The sequence below is a fragment of the Athene noctua genome, chromosome 15 (assembly GCF_965140245.1).
Source record: "Athene noctua chromosome 15, bAthNoc1.hap1.1, whole genome shotgun sequence".
NCBI classification, from domain to species: Eukaryota; Metazoa; Chordata; class Aves; order Strigiformes; family Strigidae; genus Athene; species Athene noctua.
Genome location: NC_134051.1, coordinates 7,997,441 through 8,021,323, shown reverse-complemented (window position 1 = coordinate 8,021,323; position 23,883 = coordinate 7,997,441). Strand labels below are relative to the sequence as shown.

General features: G+C 40.7%; 1 protein-coding gene across 1 annotated transcript in view; it reads right to left on the bottom strand.

Annotated features, from left to right (window-relative positions):
- Positions 1-13,995: 13,995 nt before the first annotated feature.
- The window catches only part of CARD11 (caspase recruitment domain family member 11), a 49,470-nt gene continuing 39,582 nt past the window's right edge, over positions 13,996-23,883 (bottom strand). The window contains exons 17-27 of the mRNA XM_074919703.1: positions 23,502-23,634; positions 22,743-22,944; positions 21,810-21,936; positions 20,485-20,725; positions 19,976-20,072; positions 18,787-18,882; positions 17,706-17,838; positions 16,970-17,149; positions 15,697-15,821; positions 14,774-14,889; positions 13,996-14,216 (exon numbers count right to left, since the gene is read on the bottom strand). Coding sequence (XP_074775804.1) covers positions 14,012-14,216; positions 14,774-14,889; positions 15,697-15,821; positions 16,970-17,149; positions 17,706-17,838; positions 18,787-18,882; positions 19,976-20,072; positions 20,485-20,725; positions 21,810-21,936; positions 22,743-22,944; positions 23,502-23,634 — 1,655 coding nt within the window. The 3' untranslated portion in view covers positions 13,996-14,011. The remainder of the gene's footprint in view (positions 14,217-14,773; positions 14,890-15,696; positions 15,822-16,969; positions 17,150-17,705; positions 17,839-18,786; positions 18,883-19,975; positions 20,073-20,484; positions 20,726-21,809; positions 21,937-22,742; positions 22,945-23,501; positions 23,635-23,883) is intronic.

Here is a 23,883-nt window from a genome sequence, read left to right as displayed (position 1 = left end):
GCATGCATCCACATATATCTGATATTCATTCTTTACTTTGCAGATGGGTATCAGACACAGAGGCTTTCAAAATGCTAATTCATTGGGCTGCTATATTTGTTTGTTTCTGCAACATGTTTATTCATTGCTCTCTGAATGGGGGGATCCTAAGCCTTCTTTATTACTCTGCAGCTACCAAGTGGACATTAATAGAAAAATGGGGTCCCTATCCATGAAAAAATGCCCCAAAAGAACAGCAAGTGCAATAAACTGTAGCCATTGGCTTAATACCCTTTCAAAGTATTTATCCAAACAATCCTTTTTAGCCTGTGAATATTCATGGTCATACAGATCATATGAAAGGATAAACACACCTAAAAGTGACTACTAGCTAATTTAGGAATTATTCCTCTCCAAAAATGGAGAAGGAAGGGCCTCTGTCATTTAAAGAAACGATAGCAAATGATGCAAAACCCAGGTGGCAGGAATGCAGAGAAGAGCTGGCAGGAACTAACCAGATGAGTGATCAGCATTTTATTCCGACAGTGTTTCAGCGTCCACCCAGAGGAGATTAAGTATCCTGTCCTCTCAGTGCAGAGGAGGAGAAATAAATCAGTTTTTACCACAAGTGGGGTGGCAGAGAGTTAATTAGGAATGGAAAAAAATATATTTCAGTTTGCAAAGGAATAAAAAATGAGCAAATGAAGGAACTAAAATATGTTGAAAACATGTTGGAACACACCTGGGAAGCAGTGACAGAGAATCCTGCACGGGGAGTCTGCAGCCACAAGGGACTGCACACAACAGGTGATTCAGACATCTCAGTGAAAACCTGCAATCCAGTAGCCAAATGCTGTTGCTCTGAGTTGTCATACGAAAGCAGACATTTCCCATACCCTGTCTCATGTCAGAGTCTTTCCAACAACAAAGCAGATAAAAAAGGCAAGGCTGCATAAAGAAAAGGACCTTAGTTTTCCTCTCAAAGTAGTTTTTAAAAACCACAACCCTCATTAAAATGAACAAGAATTGCTCCACATCTCTTGTAATTTGCATCCCAGCATTTGTGCAAAAGTAGAATATGACAGATTTTGCTATTAAAACAAGCAAAACTACACAAGAAAATCAGCAGAAGCCACAAGAAGCTGAACAGTGGTGAAGCTATCTTATTTCCCCATGTTCAGTGATTTCCATTAATGATTTAACAGTGAAGCTCAATTAAGTGAGTAGTAGATACTGATACGTGCTAGCTCCGTGGATCTGCTCTGTGTTGCTGGAGCACATGCATATGGATACATTAAAGCAGTAGAAACTTTCAAAGGCAATGCACCATTTTTTTTTATCCCTGTTCTAAACTGAGGTTAAATGTGCCTGGGGCATGCACCTCTCTAGTCCTAATGAAGATCAATTCCAAACTAAGAGCCACGAGTCCCTGCTTCAGTCACCTGGATGATAATTCCGTGTTTCTAGGAGGGGTAAAGGCTTCTGTTTTCCGCTGGGTTTAAACCATGGGTACAAGTGGGTTTGGGGGCATATTGCCTCGCAGGAGGCAAAGTCCTGGCTGTCAGCTGGTAGGTGACATATTAGCTCTGTGGAAAATGGCACAGGTCCTGCTGCATGCCATTCCAGATCTGCTGACTTACCCTTTTTGACAGAATGCCATGGGTTGCAGATCACTGCTCGAGACGAAAGGCTTGCATGTGAATGAATGCATGAATATGGCTTCTGGCTGAAATATTTAATCAATGTTTAAGTGACTTTCTGCCACCAGTGAATATCAACAGTTCTCATTTTGGGTAAAAGCTGGGAGTCACATTTCAACAATATATTCGGAGAGCATCAATATATTCAGATAGTATCTGATGATGCAAGAGCACAGTCCGTGGTCAATCACCATTCCAGTAATTTAGGAGAGTGCAGAAGAAGGAGTGCTGGCTTTTGACTGTCTCCATGTTTGTTATTTATACACCATGTCATTTTGAGCTTGTTGTTTGCTTGTAGCTTTGGGCTGACAGTTCCCTGATTCCAAAGGCAATTCAGCCCCTGACATAAAGCAGAAGAACAATGCACAGTTCCTGTAAAACAACAGTGCTCCCCCCCGCTGCTGTCAGAATGCAGGGATTAGATGCAGAATAATGCAGTCCCTGATCAAACCTGCAGCTGTAATTCAACCTCTGGACAGTGCTGATGCCATAAATTTGTGAAGAAAGTGCAGCTCAAGCGATTTGTGAACAAGAGCTGGTGAGTCCAATTGAATTACAGTTGTGGGAGCAGCCGGGATCCCCCTGCACCGAATCATTACTAATGAGAGCCAGAGAATGATTACTTACAATTTTAATGAAATTGAATTTTAATTTATAACCTTGGCTAGAAGAGAAGGAGGAAGAAATATATAATGAATATTTGTGGGTGACAGGGCAAAAGTACAACCAGAAACCCAAAATAAATGGAAGGAGAATGCATTCTCCTGGAAGAGACAAGATAACATTTTTATCTTCAAAAATATATTAATATTTTAGCAAACATTTGTGATACAGTGAGCACTGAAGAAAGCTACTCTATATCACAGTTCTGTTGATGAAAGAGCTCAGAAAAAAAAAAAAGCTCAAATATGTTTTCTCCAATCCATTTATGATACTCAGAAGAAGGGGAACTGGTTTAGCTTATTCTCAAGCCATCACAGCCCGTTGTTTTGGCATGAAATCAGCAGAATGGTAACTACAAGCACCACTGACATGTTCTAATCAAATAATCACATGGAACCCTTTCTGAGCAAGTCTTCCAATTTCAGCACTGAGTGGTTATTCGCTATTGGAAGGAAAAGCATAATTAACAGTAAATACTGGTTTGAACAGAATAATGTTTCTTGATGTTTCCTGTGTCGATGTATCACTCTGCTATTTTAATATCCTTTTTAATATTGCACTATTTCTACCGGGACTACGGTAAGGCATAGGGAGGTTAAGAAAAGTGGTTTATGAAGTTCATCTCAGATATGGAAATGTGAGGACAGAGGTGGGAAAAATAAAGAACCTGAGTAAGGAACACAGAATGGATGAATAAGGGAGTACTTGCAGCTCACAACACAGGCCACATAAGTTTTGTAACTCATAATATGAATCTGCAATTCAGAGATGATTAGAAAGGTGTGGGATGTATAGTGGAAGGTCTGAGACTTGGGGCTTGCAGCAGGGGTCACACAAATCAGGCAGACTACTGGAGAGGCGCTGAAAAATGCTCAGGCTTTTGACTTTACATTTATTTTACAGAAGGTAAATCAATATCTCTTCACCCCAGTGCACTTGTACCATATGGCTTTCTGTTACAAGGTGACCAGGGCTCAAACATGTCTCTTCTGAACTGAAAACAGCTTAATCCAAAGAGATTTTTTCTACAAAATGTCTAAAGCACTGTATTACTTCATGCCACAGGGTGATGGAACCCAAACCAGTGTTATATTGTACAACTCAGGAGTCACCAGATAGAAACTATTACTATTCAAATAGTAAAACATGAACATGCTAACTGAGTGGGAATTCAGTGCTATTTCATATATTAAACTATTTTGTTAAAACAAATAGTATTAAAATGAGATTTGCCATACAAAAGAGGATTTTCAAAGAGACAGGGTAGTTTTACTGGGAGAAACGTTATAAAAATAGGTGGCTAATAATGAAGGGTCATACTCTTCTTCTATGTGTCACAAAATTATTTCACATAAAAGTGTATTGTCATGCACACTCATTTACTCAGACTGTCATGGCCTAATTGATTTTGGAAACCGAAGCTGTATCATGTCACCACTGGAGGGAGACATCATTCTTTTAAAAAGCTGTAAAACTTCTGCTGCCATAAATGCACTTCAGTAAGAAGGGGTGAAAAAATAATCTCGAGAAATACAGCTGCTGAATTTGATCCAGGCTGGACACAGTAAATCACAGGTTCTAATAACGATAATAATACAGCATGAATGAAACAGTGCCAGATTAACAAATATATTTAGTGTTTCCACTCTGATCAATACTGCTCAAGTGAATCGTATCCAGACATCTGAACTTAGTTCAGGTTGAATTCACCACCACTGTCTGTATATTCTCCTTCCTTCTTCCTCACCCCCTCCCATCACTCAGAAGCTGTGCTTCCAGAAACCCATTTGTGATGTTAAAGTCTCAGGGTGATATTTCCTAACCCTTTATCTGACTGCGACCTTAAGTGTGACCAAAAAATGTTCCCGTAGATGGCATTATTTTAGTTTTCACTTAACCCCTACTGGCCTAGCTTCCTATTTTACAATCATTCAATTACCCCTACTGCTGCTGAAAAAACCCAGTGAGAAAATAATTATTCAGTGCAGCTCAAGGTCGTCAGCTGCAGGAGGATAGGGAACCATCAGACAAGCTCCAAGTCATACTACACAGACACTGTTGGACAACTGACAGGTGTGTGTATGTACTTCAGAGAGGGAGCCAGGACACTACAACTCAGCTCTAAAGACCAAAAGCTTCTTCTAGTAGAACAAAAGAAGCTGTTCTGCTAGTTAAAAAAAAAAAAAAAAAAAAAAGAAAAAAAAAAGGGGTAATTCTACCTGACGTTGTGTGCCATGTTCCCAAAGAGGAACACAGTTGCACATATCTGTGTAGACTCATTCTGTTGTGTGGTGCACATGTGCACACAGATGTGTCTTTGCACATGCACACACATTCACACATTCTGCTTAAGTTACTAAACAGCATCTCAGTGAGATAAAACACGTGGTAAGAAAGAAATTCCTGTGTCAGGGACTCTCACATTTCCAGTAACAGTGAAGAGCCCACGGAAAGTTTCAGCTCAGCTGACTATTTGTTGTTTCTGTTTTGAACTTTATTAATGACACATGCTACCACCTGCTAGCTGCCTCCACACTCCTGAATTAGGCTAATTATAAAATTAATGTAGAAAACAAACCTTTTTCAGAAAAATATATTCTCACCACCTCCCCACGCAACTGCATCTCACACCTACAGTTGCAGCCAACAATGGGTTTCCTGTTGTACTCACTGAATAGAGTGATTTCAGAATAAATATAGTTCAAATGCTTATAAATCTCTAGAGTGAAATCCTAGCTGTGCTGAAAACAGGAGCTCCGCCACTGATTTTGATAGTTTTTTTCATGCAGTTTTTAAGTTGCTTTTGGTTCTTACAGAGCCTTGTTTACAGAAAGGAGGGGGTGAATGCAACCTTACAGCAGGTGCCATCCCTTGTCTTTTTGCTGACCCATGCATCAACTTCCATAAACCACCACATACCTCGTGCCAGCAATCATCTGGTCTTCCCTGATGTTTTAGATGTGCTGGCTGAAGTTTGAAAGATCCAGCTTGTGAACATTAGAAAAGAGCTAGGAAGAAGCAGGAAAAAACATCATCACCATCATCTCCATTAATTTTACTGCAAGACAAAGCCTCATCCTGAAACCATCCGACTGTCCTAGCCTAAGCATGTGTGCCTATTCTGCATGCTCACTCCCTATACCTTCTAGCTGCTTTAGCTACAGCTATGGCTCTGGTCAGTGCTGAGAATTTGTAAGATGTCATCTTGGAGATCTAATTTTCAGATCTGCTCAGTATCCATGATTCTCCTGGAATTCCCTAGGACTCCACCTGCAGGACTTCACACACTGGTGGAGTCTATCACAAAACCTCCATATGCTGTTTTATAGCAGAGAAGGTCACAGCTTAGTTGCTGGAAGAATCTACTGTTCTATCATAATAGAAAGAGAGCTAAAAAGAAGAGAAATTCAAGTACGTACCCCTACTGCACAGTGCAGTTCAATCTTACTGAGGCATACAAAGTAAATAGTAGTAATAAAATGTGATAGGAAAATCAATTGGAACAAATGAAGCACTGTCTGTGCTGTATCCCAGCTTCTCTGTCCCATTGTTACTGCTTTGATTAATAAACAGCAATCTGATAATGAGCAAATCAGCTCAGCACCAGGATATGGCGAAGTAAATGCTGCAGACATGCTACAATGACAAAGCTAAATCTCACCAGTGTAAGGTTGTCTTTGGAAGACTGCTTGACTGTTTCAGGAGGCTGGTCAGAGAAAGACCATTACTACAGCAGGGTAGGCAGTGCTTGGAGGGCAGAGCTGCTTGGGAGAGAAGCTGTTGTAAGCCACTGGATTCGATGTTATATTTATAAATGTGCCCTTAGAACCAGGCATCAATTTTTCACATTCGTTTACTAGAAGTTTACCCCACTGGCTTTCTCTAGGGTGCAAAAATGAAGGCAACAACCAAAAATTGGCTCTTAAAACAGTATTTTAACAATACAGTAATGCTGCTATAAAGAACTCCAACTAGGTCAGAGTCAATATCCAGCTTAGTTCCTTCTGGTGCATATTTAGACAGAACTGAAAGGTAATGGAATTGTGTCCATTTTTGCCAGGAATAAATCAGTTTAATTGTGAGTTATTCTATATTTCTTACCATGTTTATTTCTTTCCTGAACATTCTGGATGTCCCCATAATGACAGCTAGAGATTGCCTTGTGTAACCCTTCCTTAGCACTGTCCTGAAGTGCCCTGGTGCCTTCTTAAGCACTGTGCTAGGAGTTACTCTCTGAATACTAGTTTTTGAGCAGGGGATTGAACTTCAGCAAGTTTCAGTGTCTGTTTCTGTTTCCTTGCTGTTTTGCTAATGTCTTGGGTAGATGCAATCACTGCAGGCTGTGCCAGAAATCCTTGTTAGTTCCCCACTTCTGTGAGCAAAAATTATCAGATTCACTGACATTTCAAACAGAGGGACAAGGAGAAGTGTACATAATTGATGTGAGACCACTAGTTGCAGTGAATTTAAATCAGAAAAAGGAAGCTGTTCTCCAAAGGACTCGATATACCAAACACTTGTCATCAAGAAATGGTTCCAAGATCTGACTGCTGACCACCAGGAGGCTTTTCTCCCAACATGTGAAAAAGAAGTTAATGGGACAGAGAATAAAGGAGAACACAGTCACATCTTAGTTCTCAGGTGGAATTTTCCCAGATTGCCAAGGTGGCAAAATGGCTGTTTTGCCAGTGCCCTGAAAAGTCAGAATGGCTACCGTATCTGGGGGAGGGACAGGTGGAGCGGTAGCTATTACTGTTCAGACTTTGCAGCAATTAATTCATATATCCTCTGAAAACAGCAAAGGAAGCAAGCTGCATTGCAGGGCTCTTCCACACTCCACCCCAGCTCCGCTACTTTACACTACTTCCCATTTTCCCTGGTGGCAACAGCCTGGTCCTGGTCCCATTCCCAATTCTTCATCCCTGGGATGGTACCACTCTATTCTGCACACACTCCTGACAAGCCTAGAGCTGAACTTTCTCGTGTATCCCTTAATAACCTCTAATGCGCAGGTTGCCGTTACCACACTGATGGGATGGGGTGTTGCAGGTACTTTACTGTCTGGTGGCCCCCTCTTGTTATTTGCCTGGGCATGATGAGGGATCCTATGAAAGAGCCATCTCTCCATCTTTGTCTTTCTGTGTCTGCAGTCTGGAAGAAAATCAATATTGCTGTTTGTTGCTAAATTGTCAGACAGCTTTTGATGCTAATATCTGATGAAGCAGACATGCTGTTGTAGATATTTACTCTCAAACAGGTTCTCTATCACCCACCATCTGCTTTTAAAGGGTCTTTTTTTTCCTTTTTTTTCCAGTGACTAATGCTGCATTTAACCCCAGAGAGCCTCTGATCTGAACATCAGAAAGTTTCTGCAGCAGAGGAACAGAAAAAAGGAGGCGGGGGAAGGGCGGGTGGATGAGCTTCCTGTTGTTCTAACTTGGCTTACTGGTAGGGTTCTCCAATCAAACTAGAAATCTCACCGCTAAGGCAGCCACCACTCAAACCCTTGACACAGCTGCCAGCCTTGCATTATACTCGCGTTCAGTCTTGAGCCTCGGGCAGCGTAGACCGAGGGAAGCCAGCGCTGCGCAGGGGCTGGGGAGCCAGCCCGTGTCGCTGACCTCTGTGGAGATGCCACATCAGCTCTTAGTCCCCTTCCTCCATCTGCCCAAAGATGTGAACGACACATTCTTCATAAAGAAGCAGATGAGAACTGCAGGGATGAGAGTCCACCTGTTTGCTTTTGCAGGCTCAGAGACAGAGATCAGATTTTACACTAGAAAGATCTGGGGGAAAAGTCCACGATAATGGCACAGATTCTTCAGTGTTTGGGTCCAGGATCATCCCTAAGGGCTAGAGATAGTTTTACAGAAATATCAAGTGTGATTTCTGGGAGCACAGCAGAATTCTGCAGTACCTGAAAGATACGGGAGGAAATTTTGTGTCATAGTCTTTCAGCAGTGTGTTGGCTGAATAAGGTTTTCTGTTCAGGAAAGTGTCAGACAGAATGGTTAGCCCAGTTCCTCCAGGTACTGTGTGGGCAGGACTCCCGCAGAGCAGTGTCAGTGTAACTCCTTCTGTGCCAGGAGGGATGTCCCAGGCAGTGACAGGGAAAAGAACCCTACTCACTGTGCATGAACCAAAAATCACACTGGGTCTCCAAAGTCAAAAGGCACATTGCATTGGTCCATGGGAGAGTCTCCTTTTTCTTCTACAGATAAGTCTGGTACAGCACAAGGTTTTTCTAGAATTACAGTTTCAATTTACACACTTTCCTTAACCTTTTGGTGTACTAGACCACTCCATAGAGCAGTGCTCTGATGAAGGATCTCAGGGCTACAAACCCTGAACCAGCCCATGCATTACGTGGAGTGAATAGCAAACAAGAACTCTGGAAACTGAGGAAGCAAGAGAAATGCGGAAAACAAAGTAACTTATAAGAAAGGAATGACAATGTCTTGGTTGAAATCTTGTGTACCTTTTAATGGTATATAGCACAAAATAGTGCTATACTATTCAGCTCTCAGAACTGAAGGAAAGCAAGGGAGATAGTAACTGCACCAAAGGGGAACACATTTGATAGGCTTCACAGTATAAGCTGATTAATGCTGAATGACTCGGAGTAATCAATTCAAATAATTGCAGAATCCTAGAATGTTGCTCTCCCAAAGACCCAAACCCTTAACTATGTCTTGCTTTTCCAGTCTCCAGGGGACACCATAATAACTGCTGCTTACACATCTCAGCCTTATGTGCCCCTGCGCAGCGTTGTAACCCCTGTGACAGCTCCAGGGTTCCCACAGTCTGAACCCCTCAGAGCTGAACTCAGTCTACCTGAATAGTGTCTCTGACTTCATCCTTGCTACAGAATTTTCGAACCCTAGGCCATGAAAATAGCTTGGCATAAAAGAATACAGAAACCTCTAACAGGTTTACAGGCACTTTTCCAGCTTTGGCAACTATCTCCACTTAAAGTTCATAGGCAAAAGTCTGTTTTGTGTGTGTTCCTACTCCCTTGCAAATTGTGCTGCCAGAGCTGTCTGTGCTGCAGACAGACCGATTGACAGCTTTGCCTCCAGCCAGAATCCTGATTCAAAGGAATATCAAATTCCGTGTAATAAAGTTTGCATGAAATTTTTACCTGCAACAATTCCCCAATGTGCTGAACTGCATGATACTGACTTATATAATACATCATTTTAGCAGCAGAGCTAAACAAAATGCAAAGCCAGATTCGGTTTGATTTTTTTCTCGTGATCATAGACATTATACCACATCTGATAGCTATAAACCTTTACTTCCATTATTTTGTAGTACATAAACATCAAATACAAAATGTTCTTCAACAAGTTTTTCAATCTAATCAAATGTTTAAATGTAGTCTTTTAAAAAAATTTCAACTATAAGAAAAAAAAAAATTTAGGTAAAAGATTCAAAGTATGTGAAACATTGAAAAGGACTGCTTCAGTATTATTGAAATACTTTAAATTTTTAAAAAATGAAATGTTAGAATGGAAATGTTTCCACAGACAACTGATTTGGATGAAAACACATGTTCTAACAGAACAATATTCCATCAAAAAATTTTCTAATTGCATTTTTTAGTGGCCAATTTTTCAATGACATTTTCCAAAGAACAATCTATATCTGAAAATTTTTCAACAAGCTCTTGTGAACTCTTAAAGGAACAAAGAAGTAGTTTTCCAATAACAGATTTTGAAAGGCAGTTATTATTCTATGTTTTACACATTTTTACTGAAAAAGTAGCATACAAAACATCGAGTAATTGCCTGGACTTTCTGTTAACTCCTTTTGAAACTTAAAATATGAATTTCTGAGAAATGTTCCCAAACTTCAATTAAAAGCCGTGGGTGATTTGATTTTTAAATGGATTGATGTAAATGTTGCTTACCTTAGATAGATATATACAATTAGTATCCAGATATGTTTCTCTTGGGCGGCTTGGTCTGAACTCTGGTGTCCAAGCATGGCATCCAGTTCAAATTCGGGTCTGCAGCTTGCATTTTTCTCTTTATTAGACTGAGTTAGAAAAGTTATCTGAATTTCAGTGCTGCCTGCAAGTCCAATTATTGATCTTATACCAAGTGCTAACAATACAAAACCACCCAAAGAATACTCCAGCGTAAAACTTGACGCAGCTTTATACTTTGATGAGATCAGGGTAAGAGTCTGCTTTGACTCACTTGTGATACTGTTTACAACAAACATTTACAACATTTCCGATTTCCATTTTGTTTCCTTAATCATTGCTTCCAGTTTTTCAGCCATACAATCACTACTGAAGCAGACTATGCCTAGGTGGGCATTAGCAGATGTGCTGAGGAGCCCAGGTTTGTATACGTAACATGGATATGTGAGGAGGCAAGTGGTTGGTAGCCTGAAGCAGTACCTCACAAGTGAGACTTAGCAGGGTGAAAAATACTGCAATAATCTACATCCCAAGTTCCAAGTTTGCCCTTCAAATCTGCCAGTTCAAGACTTGGAATCCACACTGATTCCAACACTCTGACATTTAGGGAAATTCATGGCCTCTTTTCAAGCCTGTAGCTTTGAATATATTTCCAAAGATGTAGAGGTTAATTTCTTCCCGTTTAGATGGACAGCATTTGGATCTAGATCAGCAGCACCTCCTAAGATAGTGTAAATAACAATGGCCCCTTTTGCTCTGTTGCAGTTTTGGGAATGTGCTCCAGCTATAGATTTGCTCTTTGAGTTCACATCCAGAAGTCAAGGGGGAATACAGTTGTCAGTCCTTCTCCACTGAGTGAGAGAGAGATGAGGGTTATGCAGGCCACAGCACACAGCTCTGTCAGTGAACTTCACTTAACAGAATCTGGTTGCTTTGCATCACAGGAGTAGACAACCACAATGCCTTATAGTATCTGCAGAGCTGGGAATTTACAGATGTACTTGGATACCAAGAAGAAAAGTCTGTTCCATGTATTCACTCCTCTTGTTTCACAGAAATAATTAGATCGCTTGTTGTTCTCTGCTTCAATCTCTTGTTCCACTTTTCCCATAAGGTGGTTTAGCTGTCCTAAATTACAGATCAAAAAGCTAAATGCTAAAGGCCAGGCTAATTCTCTAGTTTCTTTCTATAGTCCATGAAAAAACCCAGACAGTTCAGAGGGCAATTCATCTCATCCTGAGATAGCCATCTACAGTAAGTTAGACAAATAGCTCTTTGGAGGTGTATCTCCATTCACTGTAAAAGGAACCTCCTTCAGACTTTGGCATATACCTTTCCTGTGTTTAAAGTTAAGTGAGATAAATCACATCCACAGCTGTTGTCCGTGCAAAGAGGGCTCAGATATAAAGCTGTGGTGAGAGAAGATCACTGCAGAAACAACCATGGCAGCCTGAGATACTAGCCATCTGTTCTAGCCATTCTGCCAGATGTTACTGATCCCTGTGGCACAGCCAGTGGGACATGGGCATCCTATGAGTTCTGTCTGGTGAGCAGTCAGCTGGTTGCTCCTGAAGGGATCTGACCCTGACCTGGCTGAACTTTTTGCTGAAACAGCCGAGAAATGTTCTCTCCCATTGCTCAGCTGTGGACTCAAAAGCGATCACAAGAGGGGCAGTAACAAACCACAGGCAGCTGTTACACAAGGTTGCGTTATCAGGACATCAGGAATAAATGCAAAATGCTCCTGGAAGGCTTAGCTTTTTCAACTAATACTTTCTTATTTCTGCTTGAACTACAGAGGATCTCTGAAGAATCATCCAATTTGTTCTATATATACCCCAACTGGTTGTTATTCTTTGTCCTGGAGGGAGTTGCAAATTGTGTACGCAGCCTGTACTTTGGAAAGAGATTGCAAAATAGTAGTATCCCTCCACTTGCACAGCCCAAACAGATGGCACTGGGCAGGTAAAGAGCTATCTCTGAGAAATGCTAGCTATGAACAGTCTTTCAAACATTAATAATTTGAGAAATGCAAGAGCAGAAATTAGATGTAAAGTGACACAAATGACTTCTAGAAGATATCATTAGTTAAAAAATGATGTGTATAAAAGAGAAGAGCAGAAAAGCACAATCATACAAGCCAATATGAACTGACCCGATCTACCTGAGAGACAATCACATCAGAAGCTCATTGCAAAGACAATGTAGCAGTTCATCTAGTGAGGGCAACCAGGCCAGATGTTTTGCTTGGATTTTGTCTTTTTATTGCCAGCTGCTGCGCACCAGCCTGAAGCATCAAGATGGGGGATTTGGGATGAACACAGAAGCAAAGGTAAATATGTTATCAGATGCATCTTAAAAGGGAGGAATATGGCAAGGAATGAAGGGTCTAAGGATAACGGGGTGTACAACTCTTTATCTGTAGGTCAATTTTTATTGCATTTCAGATCAGCAATTGTGCAAGTCATTATTATCTGGTCAGTTTTATTGAATCAATTTGGCAGTCTCAGTACAGTGTCTAATGTATAGAGGGAAAATTTTAAAAGACTGAAGAGATTTAGGAGTCTAAGTCCCACTCATTATTAGTGGAACTTAATCTCTCTGAAGAGTTAAGTGCTTTTGAAAATGGGATGTGGTCTTCTAAGTCATGCACACACTTTTGAAAATATTATCCTGCTTGGCCACAGCACAGTGTGATGCTTGCTGGTCTCCTTGCTGTCAATCATGGCAGAGAGGTCAAGGACTGAGTGGCTCACAGCGATTACTGGCTTATGAAATTCCCCTTTTCTTCTTCTCAGAACAGTCCCTCCTGTTGAGAGCAGGCATGTTGGCAGGCAATGATGTTGTACAGAAATACAGATTTCAGTGGAGAAACAGAGAAACCTGTTGTCTGGAGAAGGCACCATGGTGTTTTCCACAAGTGAAAAATGTTAAAAATTGAGAGATGTATAAATGAATACAATACAGAGGTAGGGATAAGCTAAATGAAACACTGGTAGATCTGGAAAGATCTGATGTGCCACTGGGACAGTGGAGTCTATTTTCCTGTAAGTGCCAGGACTACAAAGGAAACCTGCAAAACTGTTAAATAAAACTGAGGTTTTAAAAGGAAGGGAAAATTGTCGTTTTAATTAATGCCAGGAATAATAGATATTTTCTTCTCTTCTGATTAAAATGGTTATGGAGGAACAGGGTTACTGCTACAGCCATCAGCAGTAGTGTTGCTGTTGCTACCGATCTCCCTTCAGCTTCCTTAATTGGGTGTGCTCAGAATCTCACCTCAGGGTGTGTGTGTGGCACATCTCAATTTCATACCCTTTAGCCCAATCCCCATGCTTAATTCTCTTAGATTCCACTTATCTGGTCTCATCAGAAGTTTTCAATGAGCCAAAGGAGATCTATTTTTTTAACATAATAAATTACTCCAAGCTCCCTCTCAAGATCTTTGTCCTTCTCACATGTTAAACAGCTGCTGTCCCTTAAGAAATGCTGGTGGGACAGAAGTGGTGGTGGTGGCTGTGGTCTGACCTATATCCTAGATCCTCAGCATCTGAGACATCGGCTATTTAACACAGCTCCAGTTCCATTCCATACATGCATTCTGCCAGCAGGAAGTCCCCAGCCAGCAAGGGTGAAACAGGAGTGAGCACTGGGCACCTAATCACAGAATTCTGTGAGCCCCTGCTCCACCTGGATATGTCTTTTTGTCACCAAAGAGCCCCATTTTGCTTATTGTTTTTTATAGCTGATCTTCATCTATCCAGATGGTTTTACGCTGCTCTTCTCCGATCCTGTCTTTTATTGTTCGGATAAGATCTTCAATACTGCTCCATGCATCTGCCTCTACAGAGGCATAAAGACATGGCAGTGCTTCCAGTTCTTTCTCCTTCAGACGGCACATACGTAAAAACTCATCTTCAGTCTCCGGCTTTGGCAATAGTTTCCTGTATCAAATAAGCAGACCAAAAATAAATGTCTTACATTTTAAGTTAATCCTGTAGTCCCAGCTGACCCATCAAGAATTTATTTTCTACTGACTATATACAAGCAATAAAAGCAGTGGAGAATACAGCTACTCCAGGTCTATCCCCCCCGTATCTCCATGCTGCCCCCAAGGAAAAATATTTGCTATGGGGAAACAATTTAAGAGGATTGAATGTAGGGAGAGTGCAAGTGTTTACGACCTTTCCTCTTCCAGCTAGCATTACCTTAAGAAATGCTGTGGGAGTGCTGAGCATGGAGAAAACCACATATTCTTCAGTCTCATCCTCCCACAATGCTCATTCCCATCAGTGACAGTGAAAGAATGCTAGATTTGGGGAATTCCTACTTTCTCTGGTTGTAAGATCTGGAGGAGTCATGGGAGGAAATAATGCACATAGAAGCACCAGATGAAGAGAGAAGAGGTTCTTTATTTCTCTCAGTGAGAACATTATTGGACTTGAGAATTATTCACTGAATAAGACGGAATATCAAATATGCAAAAGGTTTGATATGTTACCTGAACCTCTTGATGTTTTTCTCTGAGACTCTGATAAAGAGAACAATAGGATATATCTTGGCTTTGATTAAATCCTTTGTGCAGCTTATTCCAGCTTCCAAGAGACAATGCCTGTTCTAAAAACAAAGTCATAACAGTGTTACAAAGGAACATTCACTGCTGTGGAATCTAGAGATAAAGGTATCCATACCTTACGGGGTCAGCTGAAAAGCTCTCCATTTACCACTGTACTGATTTAAAACCTTTTAATCACATATACATTTGAAGTCCAAACTCCTCCTACTGGTTTACAACTAGTCAGTCAAATAACAGCTGAGCTTAATAGCTTTCTGAAAAGGTTTTAAACAGAAATGGATTGATTTAAAGATAAAGACTATTATAAAATACCAGTTTTACATATATACATAAACAGGCATACTTGCTCTTTGTTCAGAGAGAACATCTGCAACTACTTGTAAGAGAAAAAACCATCACTTTAATTCTCCTTTATTTCATGCTGCCCATCAAATCTACTCTACTGGATACCTGATACTGTACTCTGACATTGTTAACTTTGTACTGTACAACCCCATGTCTGTGTTTCAGGCTATCCTTTCTTTTGTCTAGGTCCTTGTATCTCTTACTCTTTTGCACATTCATATATACTTATGATATAAGAAGGAACTGAATTTTTGCTGCATCAGTGTGGGCCATCCCAGGGAATGAGCGAGAATATAAAAGCATATGGCTGAGCATGAGAAAGAAAAGGAAAAGCAAGAGCACAAATAAAAGCCATTTGAGGGAATAAATACAAATCTGAGATTGAAGGTGGACAAGAGAGAACATGCAACTGTAAATTGGTCAGTATCCTATTCAAGAAGAAACACACACTGCAGACAGACTGACAGACAGCTGATCGAAGGGATACAGAGTACTCTGAGCACCTTGGCAGTGACAGCCTCAATATTGGCAGGTACAATACATTCATATGTGTTCAAATTCTTTTCCCTGCTGAAGATGATAGTCTCTGTTCTTTGCTTCCTTAAGAACTCCTCCTTTGTTACAACATCTGGAAAGAGACGTGGATGAGGACAAAATCAAGATTACAACCACAGAACACCTAGAAAACTATCCAGTAGTACTTCACATAGGATGTAAGGATGGTTCAGGGAAAGAAGACGAGCAATGAATTGTCTTAACAGCTGCCTCATTTCTTCCATTGAATTCAATTAAAGCCTAATCTGATCACAGCTGAGCATCTCAGCTATATCCTGCACCAATGAGTCCTTGGGCAATTACTACAACACTGTGAAGGCATTAAATTAAAACAGTAAATACAATTCCAGCACCTAATGTTATATAGTAACATTTCAGGGATGCTGAGAAGTGCTAAAAAAAGAAGGTCTCTTCAGTGTAGGCTCCTAAAACAAGGATTTAGTGTTGCAACATTTGTGTTTAAAGTTTCAGAAAATTTGGCTTAGGTTGCAATGTGTGATACTGGCCCCCTCGTGAATTGCCGCTCTACATCAAAGCTTTTGTTTTATGTTGCAAGACAGGGGATATTTATTATAATACTTAACTTTTCCGTTTCTCTGTCTGGATAACTGTAAGACTGCATACTATGCAGTGGGTATTCAATATTAGTGTAAAAATGAAACATCAGCTATGTTTAATGCTGTGTTGTATACAATCCTGCCCTATAGCAATCACAGTACTGCATATTGCTTTAATAGTAAATACTTAGCATGGAAGAAAATCAGTCTTTCGGGTAGATCAAATGCACAATCTTCATAGCCTTGGATGAGATAGAAACCTAAAGTTGCTCTAGGGAAGATATTCCTCATAATAGCAAATACTAGAAACAAATTAATCAAAATTTCACATTGCCTAGATATGCAGTATGCAAACAGTATGCAAACAGAAAGAGCACTCACAGCATTTCAGTCTCTCAGGGGCATCCTAGCAACCACACAGCATACACATGGATAATATTCATAGACATGGTGACTCTCATAACCATGTGCACTGGCCGTCTCAAAAACGTTCAAATATCTCAGATACTCTCAAAAAGCAGGATTTGTAGTGACACATAACTGATGTGACTTGAAGTACCTCACGCAGCTATCACATGTACACGCCCCTACGTGTGCACACATATGTATGTTCATATTTCCAACACTGAGGGTTAACAGTCATGGTCCTCTCTTATCCCATTACCTGGCTTGCATATGTTGAATTCAAGGGCACCTCCGGAGTTGAGAAGCTTCTGTACCAAGGTCTTGGCAAGCATGGTGGGAGTGAAAAGTACTGGGCGCCTGCGCTCACAGTGGATTGGTCTCACCAAGCTATAAGGGATCAGACTGAGCCTCTTATTGATTTCACTTTCGGAATCCAAATCTGAGTAAAGAACAAGACATTTATCCTCTGGTTTCCTCTCCATCAGTATTAGGAGAAAAAGAAGAAGAAACACATGAACCAGAAGTGACAAGGTTAGTCATACTATTCCTCATTTCTCTTTTGCCAGGGTTGTCCTCACTATATATCTAGTAGCATGATGTCCAACCTAATACTAAATAATTCAAGTGACTTTTGCTTTCAAGAGATTATTTCATAGTTTAACAGGACAGTTGCTTGGAGAATCTTTCTGTGTTTTAGCTTGACTTCAAGTTAAATGTTTTTGGACAAAGAGCAAGAAAGCACCTAGGAAGAACAGCCAACTAAACAGGAAGCTTCAGTGTCCTGAACTTGCTCATGAAGGCTTATTGCCCCAAGCACTTTTAGCAAGATCAGTTTTGCTCACAAATGGTGTAGAATTTTTGCAGAGTAGAACACAGATGCTAGTAATAGGAAAGACCTATGACAATTTTCACAGCCATGTTGTTACATAGACCTTTACATAGGCCTTTCTATCAGTGCCATGTGTGTAAAAGCTATTTCTATTTTATATCCATACCTTCCAGCTTATCAGGCAATGGCTTCTTTGCTTCAGATGAGGTCCGTGCCAGACCAGAGGGCCAGCCAGTGACGATACGGACTCGCTCATTGCTATTCATACGCTTATATTTGTTTTCAGACCTACTGACAAACTGCAAAGGTGAACAAAGAGATTTGACCCTCATTTCTTACATCTTTTATTCTCCCATGTATTCATCAGCCCACACTTGTTATCTACGAGATCTGAATTACCTATGTCTATCAAAGACAAGACTCCATGGATCTGTTGACTGAATTCTAAGGCTCTTTAAATATCATAGATCTGATTCAGAGCTTTTGTTAATCCCCTCTGGGATTTCTTCTTTTGTTCTCTGCTCTTAAGCAGCATGTTTTTTTCTTCACAGAGCTCCCTGCTATCACCAGTACAAGCACTGATATGTCCTCAGCAGAGTAACATACCCGCTCTGAGTATCTGCACAAATGTATCACAGGTTATACCCAAAACTCTGCCTCTTCTTTGCTGTACTAGAGAGACTTAAAAGGTCCCAAATGGCACATTTTTACACCAAGAAGTTGGCTTCATGCTCTCATTCCTCATCCACCCAACTCTTCCTCTATCCAAATATTAATTCATCCTCCTGTGTATTTGCTAACCTTCACAGCCATCTTCCTTCACAAGACTTTATCTTTCACTCACACAGTCTCTGTCACTCTCAGAGTCACTGACCTACAATTAAAGGACAATTTTCTGATGGAACTTTATCTCACAGAGGTTTGGGGATTTGGCCAAGCCCAATGGATTTGTCCTTATGGTTCAAGCAAAACACATTTCAGCCTCTCAGCAGACATGTTTGATTCATCAAGCTACATCAGTAATGGAAGGCATGCACTTAAAAATAAATACCCCATGCCACAAGAGCAGTTAGAAAACACAACCCATTCATCCTTTTCATATATTAAATCTCTTTTTGACAGGAATAAATCCCGATACAACCTCTATACCTGAGGTGGGGTTTCTGGGGAAATTAGGATAGCCTGAGAAAATCTGCTGTTCAGATCCACTATTTCAGACATTGCATTGAGGATTTGAACTTTATTACCTGTAATATTTGGCCCAAAAGAAAGCTTGCTCTGGATAGGCGAGGACTGGCCTTTGGGTCATTCGGTGGGGCAGGCTCCTCTGGCTGCAATGTATTCTAGTGAAAAATAACACAGGAATTTTTCTTTCCCTCCCTCTTTTTTTCCTTTTTTTCCTTTTTTTTTTTTTTTTTTTTTTTTTTTTAAATCACAGCATTCAAGAAACAGAACAAGCAAAAGCAGGTATGTTATATGTCCAATAAAAGGGATAGTGATTGATTGATATCTATCCCAAATACAATGTTCTAAGCAAACTGTAGACATAGCATGGCCTCTGCTGAGAAACACCGCTTCTGTTACTGCTCTTCCATGTCCCTTTCTTCACAGGAGACTGCTCTCCACAGCTTATTGAAAGAGGTAATTTCTGCACCAAGAAATAGCATGCAAAGCTTTTGCTTTCACTAACATCTCTGCCAGTGATCTCTGTCCCTTTGATCAGTGGGGACTGAAGTACAGAAGGAATGTGTGACACTTAACCTTGACTGAAATCAAATACAAGCACTGGCTACAGTGTCTCTGCAAATGTTAGAGGCATATACGTCTCCCAGGCTCTAAAAATAACTTATGGTAACTAATACACCAGGAAGTTAGTTTTTAATTGTAATGTAAAGATGGAATTCTTGAGTCTAAAGAAAAAAAATCAAATTATTTTAACCGAAGGAAAAGGAGAAACTGGCACGGCTGTTGTATGTGAAGACCTGATAATCCCACTTATCTCCATACTGTATAGGTTGGAAGAGGCAGGTCTTTCTCATATGGGACAATGATAACTCTGTGGATTAGATGCTTGTTCATAGTAGAAGAGAAATAATTCTGATTACTAACTCCAAGGACACAGCTTCTTCCCCATGTGGATATGGTGATGCATTAGAGGCTTAGAGGCAGAGAAGAATGAAAAGAATTAATTAAGACACAGAACAGGTATTAGACTTTCAAAGTGTACTCCCTCATAGCTGGAAGGGTTAACAGTGTGCCAGAGCTAGATCCATTGCCAGGGATGATATTATTTAAAGCAAACATAAGGTGCCCATTGCCTGGCACAATCAAAACCTACACAGAGTGCAAACAGGGCTTTCTGTAAAATTAACATAATGAACAACAAGTAGCAGTGCACTATCAGGTGTTAAAAAGACCTTGTTTGTAGATACTTACCCGGAGTGCCCGAAGGGTATTGTATGAGCTTTCCGTCTCATCCTTGCTTCCTCTGTGCATCAACCGCTGCAGCTTCACCAAAAGAAGTTGCTGGGCTCTGAAAGAAAGGATGGAATCACATACATCAAGGTAACTTTGAAACCACTCAGAAGAAAGCTGGATTGCAATGGGTCTGTGCCTACAGAAAAGATTAAATAGAAATACAGTGAGGCCTGACTGAACCACACAGGAAATGCAGGAACAAAATAATGAGCAGGACTGCAGTGCAGTTTAGGATTAAAGAATCTCCATGGCATATTTTCCTATGATACTTTTTGAGTAACCCACATTATTCTTTCAGGTAATACCTGGAGTCTCCTTTCTAAAGCTTTATAGCTCATATTACAGTTTAACATCACCAGGCCTTATGTCAGAAATTAAGACATATACCTCCTTCCTTACGGCAGTCATTAATTTCCCGGTTTACAGAACCACTGCTCTCAGTTGTGGTCACTCAGCATTACACTCACCGGCTGTAGCTGGGAATGGTCCCCATCTCCAGGTCCCTGTCGCTGAACGGATCAACTCTGGCACACAGCCACTCACACTTCCCCTGGTACATGGTGTCCAGAATATGAACAATCTCATCACACTTCACTGACAGGGAACAGCAGTCCAGCTGGCTGGAGATGTTCAGATTCAAGCGGATATGAAATGAGTCCCCCGATGTGATCAGCCCTTCTTCCAGATCTGACAGCAGCTTCCGGTACCCTGCAGCGTGGGAGGAAGGGGAAGCATGGTCAGACCTCAGTACTGCTGCACTCCTGGGCATCCTCTGGGCGCAGCACACAGCACAAACTTCTGAGGGTCCTCCGAGAAAGGGTTTATACTTCCAGAGTGCTAGTTACACAGGTTACAACAAGGTTCCAGGCCGGCACCTTAAAGACGTTAACGGGGCATTGATTCAGAAACAGCTCATGCTGCTGGTATCAGAATCTGTGAGAATATTCTCATTATAATGATACTTTTAGGTAACTCCATTTTCAATACTCCGCACATGACCTGTGAAACAGAACTTCCCAGCAAAGATGCAGACACAGCTATAGCTCTATACTGTAAGTACAGCTTGAGTTCTGCTACCAGTTTTAATGACAAGCTATTCCCCTTACTATTAGCTCTAATTGACACTCCCACAATCTATAACTTGCTTTATCTGCAGTTAAGTGGTGCTCAAAAAAAATTGCAATAGTCTTTTTTACCTTTGAAAACATCAAAGAAAATCAAAGACATCACTTCCAATGTGATCTATGCAGCTGAAATTCTCTAAGCAGCGTTTAAAAAAACCCCCGCAAATTTATATACACCAGTAAAAAAATGGATTTTAGAATGTAATTTTTGATCCATAACCTGAAATTATCATTACAGGCCATGAACACTAAAATCAAATTCCATTCACCACTCATGAACTCCAGCTGTTAAAGATAAGATAAAGCCACAAAGGCAATAAACTGGTCAACTCCGTCAGGTAAATGCTAAATCGACTTCAGCTCACCACATTGTGTTACAGAAAACTGTACATAAAAATAAGCTTGAATGTGTTTTGTGAGTCATGTCATTATTGGCCCACTATGTAAATTCTTCAGAGTCCTGTAGTGACAAGCATATGGGCTTTTTTTGTTCTCAGCCACAAAGCTAAGAGCTGGAGCAGTTACACAGAGTAGCTATAATTAACACCAGTGGGCATGCTTCAGATTTGTACCAACACAAAGGATACTCTGGTTCTGTCGTTCTCATCCAGACAAGTTAGTATAATAGACCTGGGACTATCTGAGATGAGAAATACTTTTGGTCTTACCTTCGTGATTTGATTTATACTGGAGTGTTACTGGACCACTGCACCTCTGAATTGTCCAGTGAACTTCTTCCTTTGTGCAAGTATCCAAGGGAACACTCTGATTTTCCCCTCTGATGCAGCCCTCCAACTAGATATGAAAGAAATATTACTCTCCAGTGCAGGTTCAATCTTTTTTTGTTAAGCACCATAATCTTTTTCTGATTAAGCAATGCAGATACTTTGCTATCAGGATGCAGATTACATTCTAATTATTTATTTTCTCTCACATTAGGAATGCTAGCAGTCAACAGAACTGCAGCTCTTTGACAATCCCACACTTCTCAGTAGTAAGTAGTGCAGGAATATAAGTTGTGGGGTTTTTTTCCCCCCTTAGAAGCATTTTAATAGGAAAATAGTTTGGGAACATTGGCAATGGAGACAAAACTAAGCAAAGAGTATCTTAGAAGAAGCACCACTGAACTCCAGTTTATGTGATGCCAGGTATAGCTATGCAGCTGTGTGGCCCTTCTTCCCATTCATATTGCAGCTACATCCATTTCTGTTCATAACATGTCCAGTCCCAAGACAAACCACTCTAAAGAATGGTTTAGGAGTCGTCATGCTAAGCTAAGTAGGCAGGACAGTACTAGGAAGTCGAGAGCAACTCCCATTCCAGTATTTTCAAAGGAGCTGTACTATACAATACAGCATCTGTTCCCTAATCTTTTCCATACAGAGCTACTGTAAAGTGCAAAAGCATGCATGTGTGTTGGATGACTTTAAATACTATCCTCCCATATTTTCACAGTCAATAGCAGATTTTCCTCTGTATAGGTCATATGCGTTGTCATTAATACAAGATGAAAGAAGAAACAAAGGAAAATATTGCGGTGAGCATGCATGCGTGTAGGTGGACAGACATCCAGCACTGCTTGTTGATTATTTTATGCTCACCAGTAGGATTTGGTGTCCCTCCCGAAGGCCTGCTTTCTCTGCAAGTGATCCTGTCTTGACAGAGCTAATAAAGCTCCCTTTATCATTACCCCCAACCAGAGTGATTTCTGAATTGAGATTGTCTCCATTCAGTGTTACGCGCTGGATGGTATGGCAGGAGTTTCTAATGCGACCAACAGACGTGACAGAGGGGCGGAAAGGTCTGTGTTCATGAAAGGAAGAAACAATTAGTTATCTCAGTTTTTAGTTACCACTCTGGAGTTCAATGCATGCATGATAAATGAGAGACATATAAGTAAAATCTTTAATGTTAGCAAGCACTAGGATCTAAGGACTCTGAAAGAAATCCTTCTCATTACTGTGTAAGTTCTGGAGAAGAGAATCTGGATAGCTTCAAGTGCTCTGACATGACTGAATAACTCAGACGTATAATAGTACCTCACCTAGCAACCTGTGGCAACAAGATCACAAGGATAAAGTCTCTAGAACATTTTATCTGCCTTGAAGTTTTTTAAATTTTAGGATGACTTTCATTGGTTTATAGGATATGAAAGAGCTCCAAAATAACATGTTATGCTGCTGCCAACATAAAGAAGTAAAGACTGAGCACAGCACCATGAGATATGTGTGTCAAATAACAACTTGTGACACCATATTCCTGCCATTGTATCTTCAGCAACTAATAGACAAATGGAGTATCCCTGCCACAGTAGCCCTTCCCCTCAGTCTCCAAGGTAGGTAAACTGGCATCTCAAATACCTTTCCAGAGAGAACTTTCTAAATATGGAGTTGACATGCTCAAGCTCATAGGCATCCAGGCCTTCTGACTGATGAGAAGAAGAGGAGGAGTGCACCGAAGGAGCTCCATGTGACTGCCTGTCATGACTGTCATCTGAAAAGATTAACAAGAATGAAAATGAGTCCTAGATAGAGTGATGAAGATGGAAAAAAGGAAAATGAATGTTTTTCCATGTTCTTCAGCCAAAGCTGAAGGAGGATATTCCTGATGCAGAGGCATGATACATGTCCACAGGCAAGGAACGCCAGTCTTGCTTACTGGTGCTACTGCCTGATCACTCTCACAGAACAGCAAGTTGGAAGGGACCTCTGGAAACTGTCTAGTCAAACCCCCTGCTCAAAG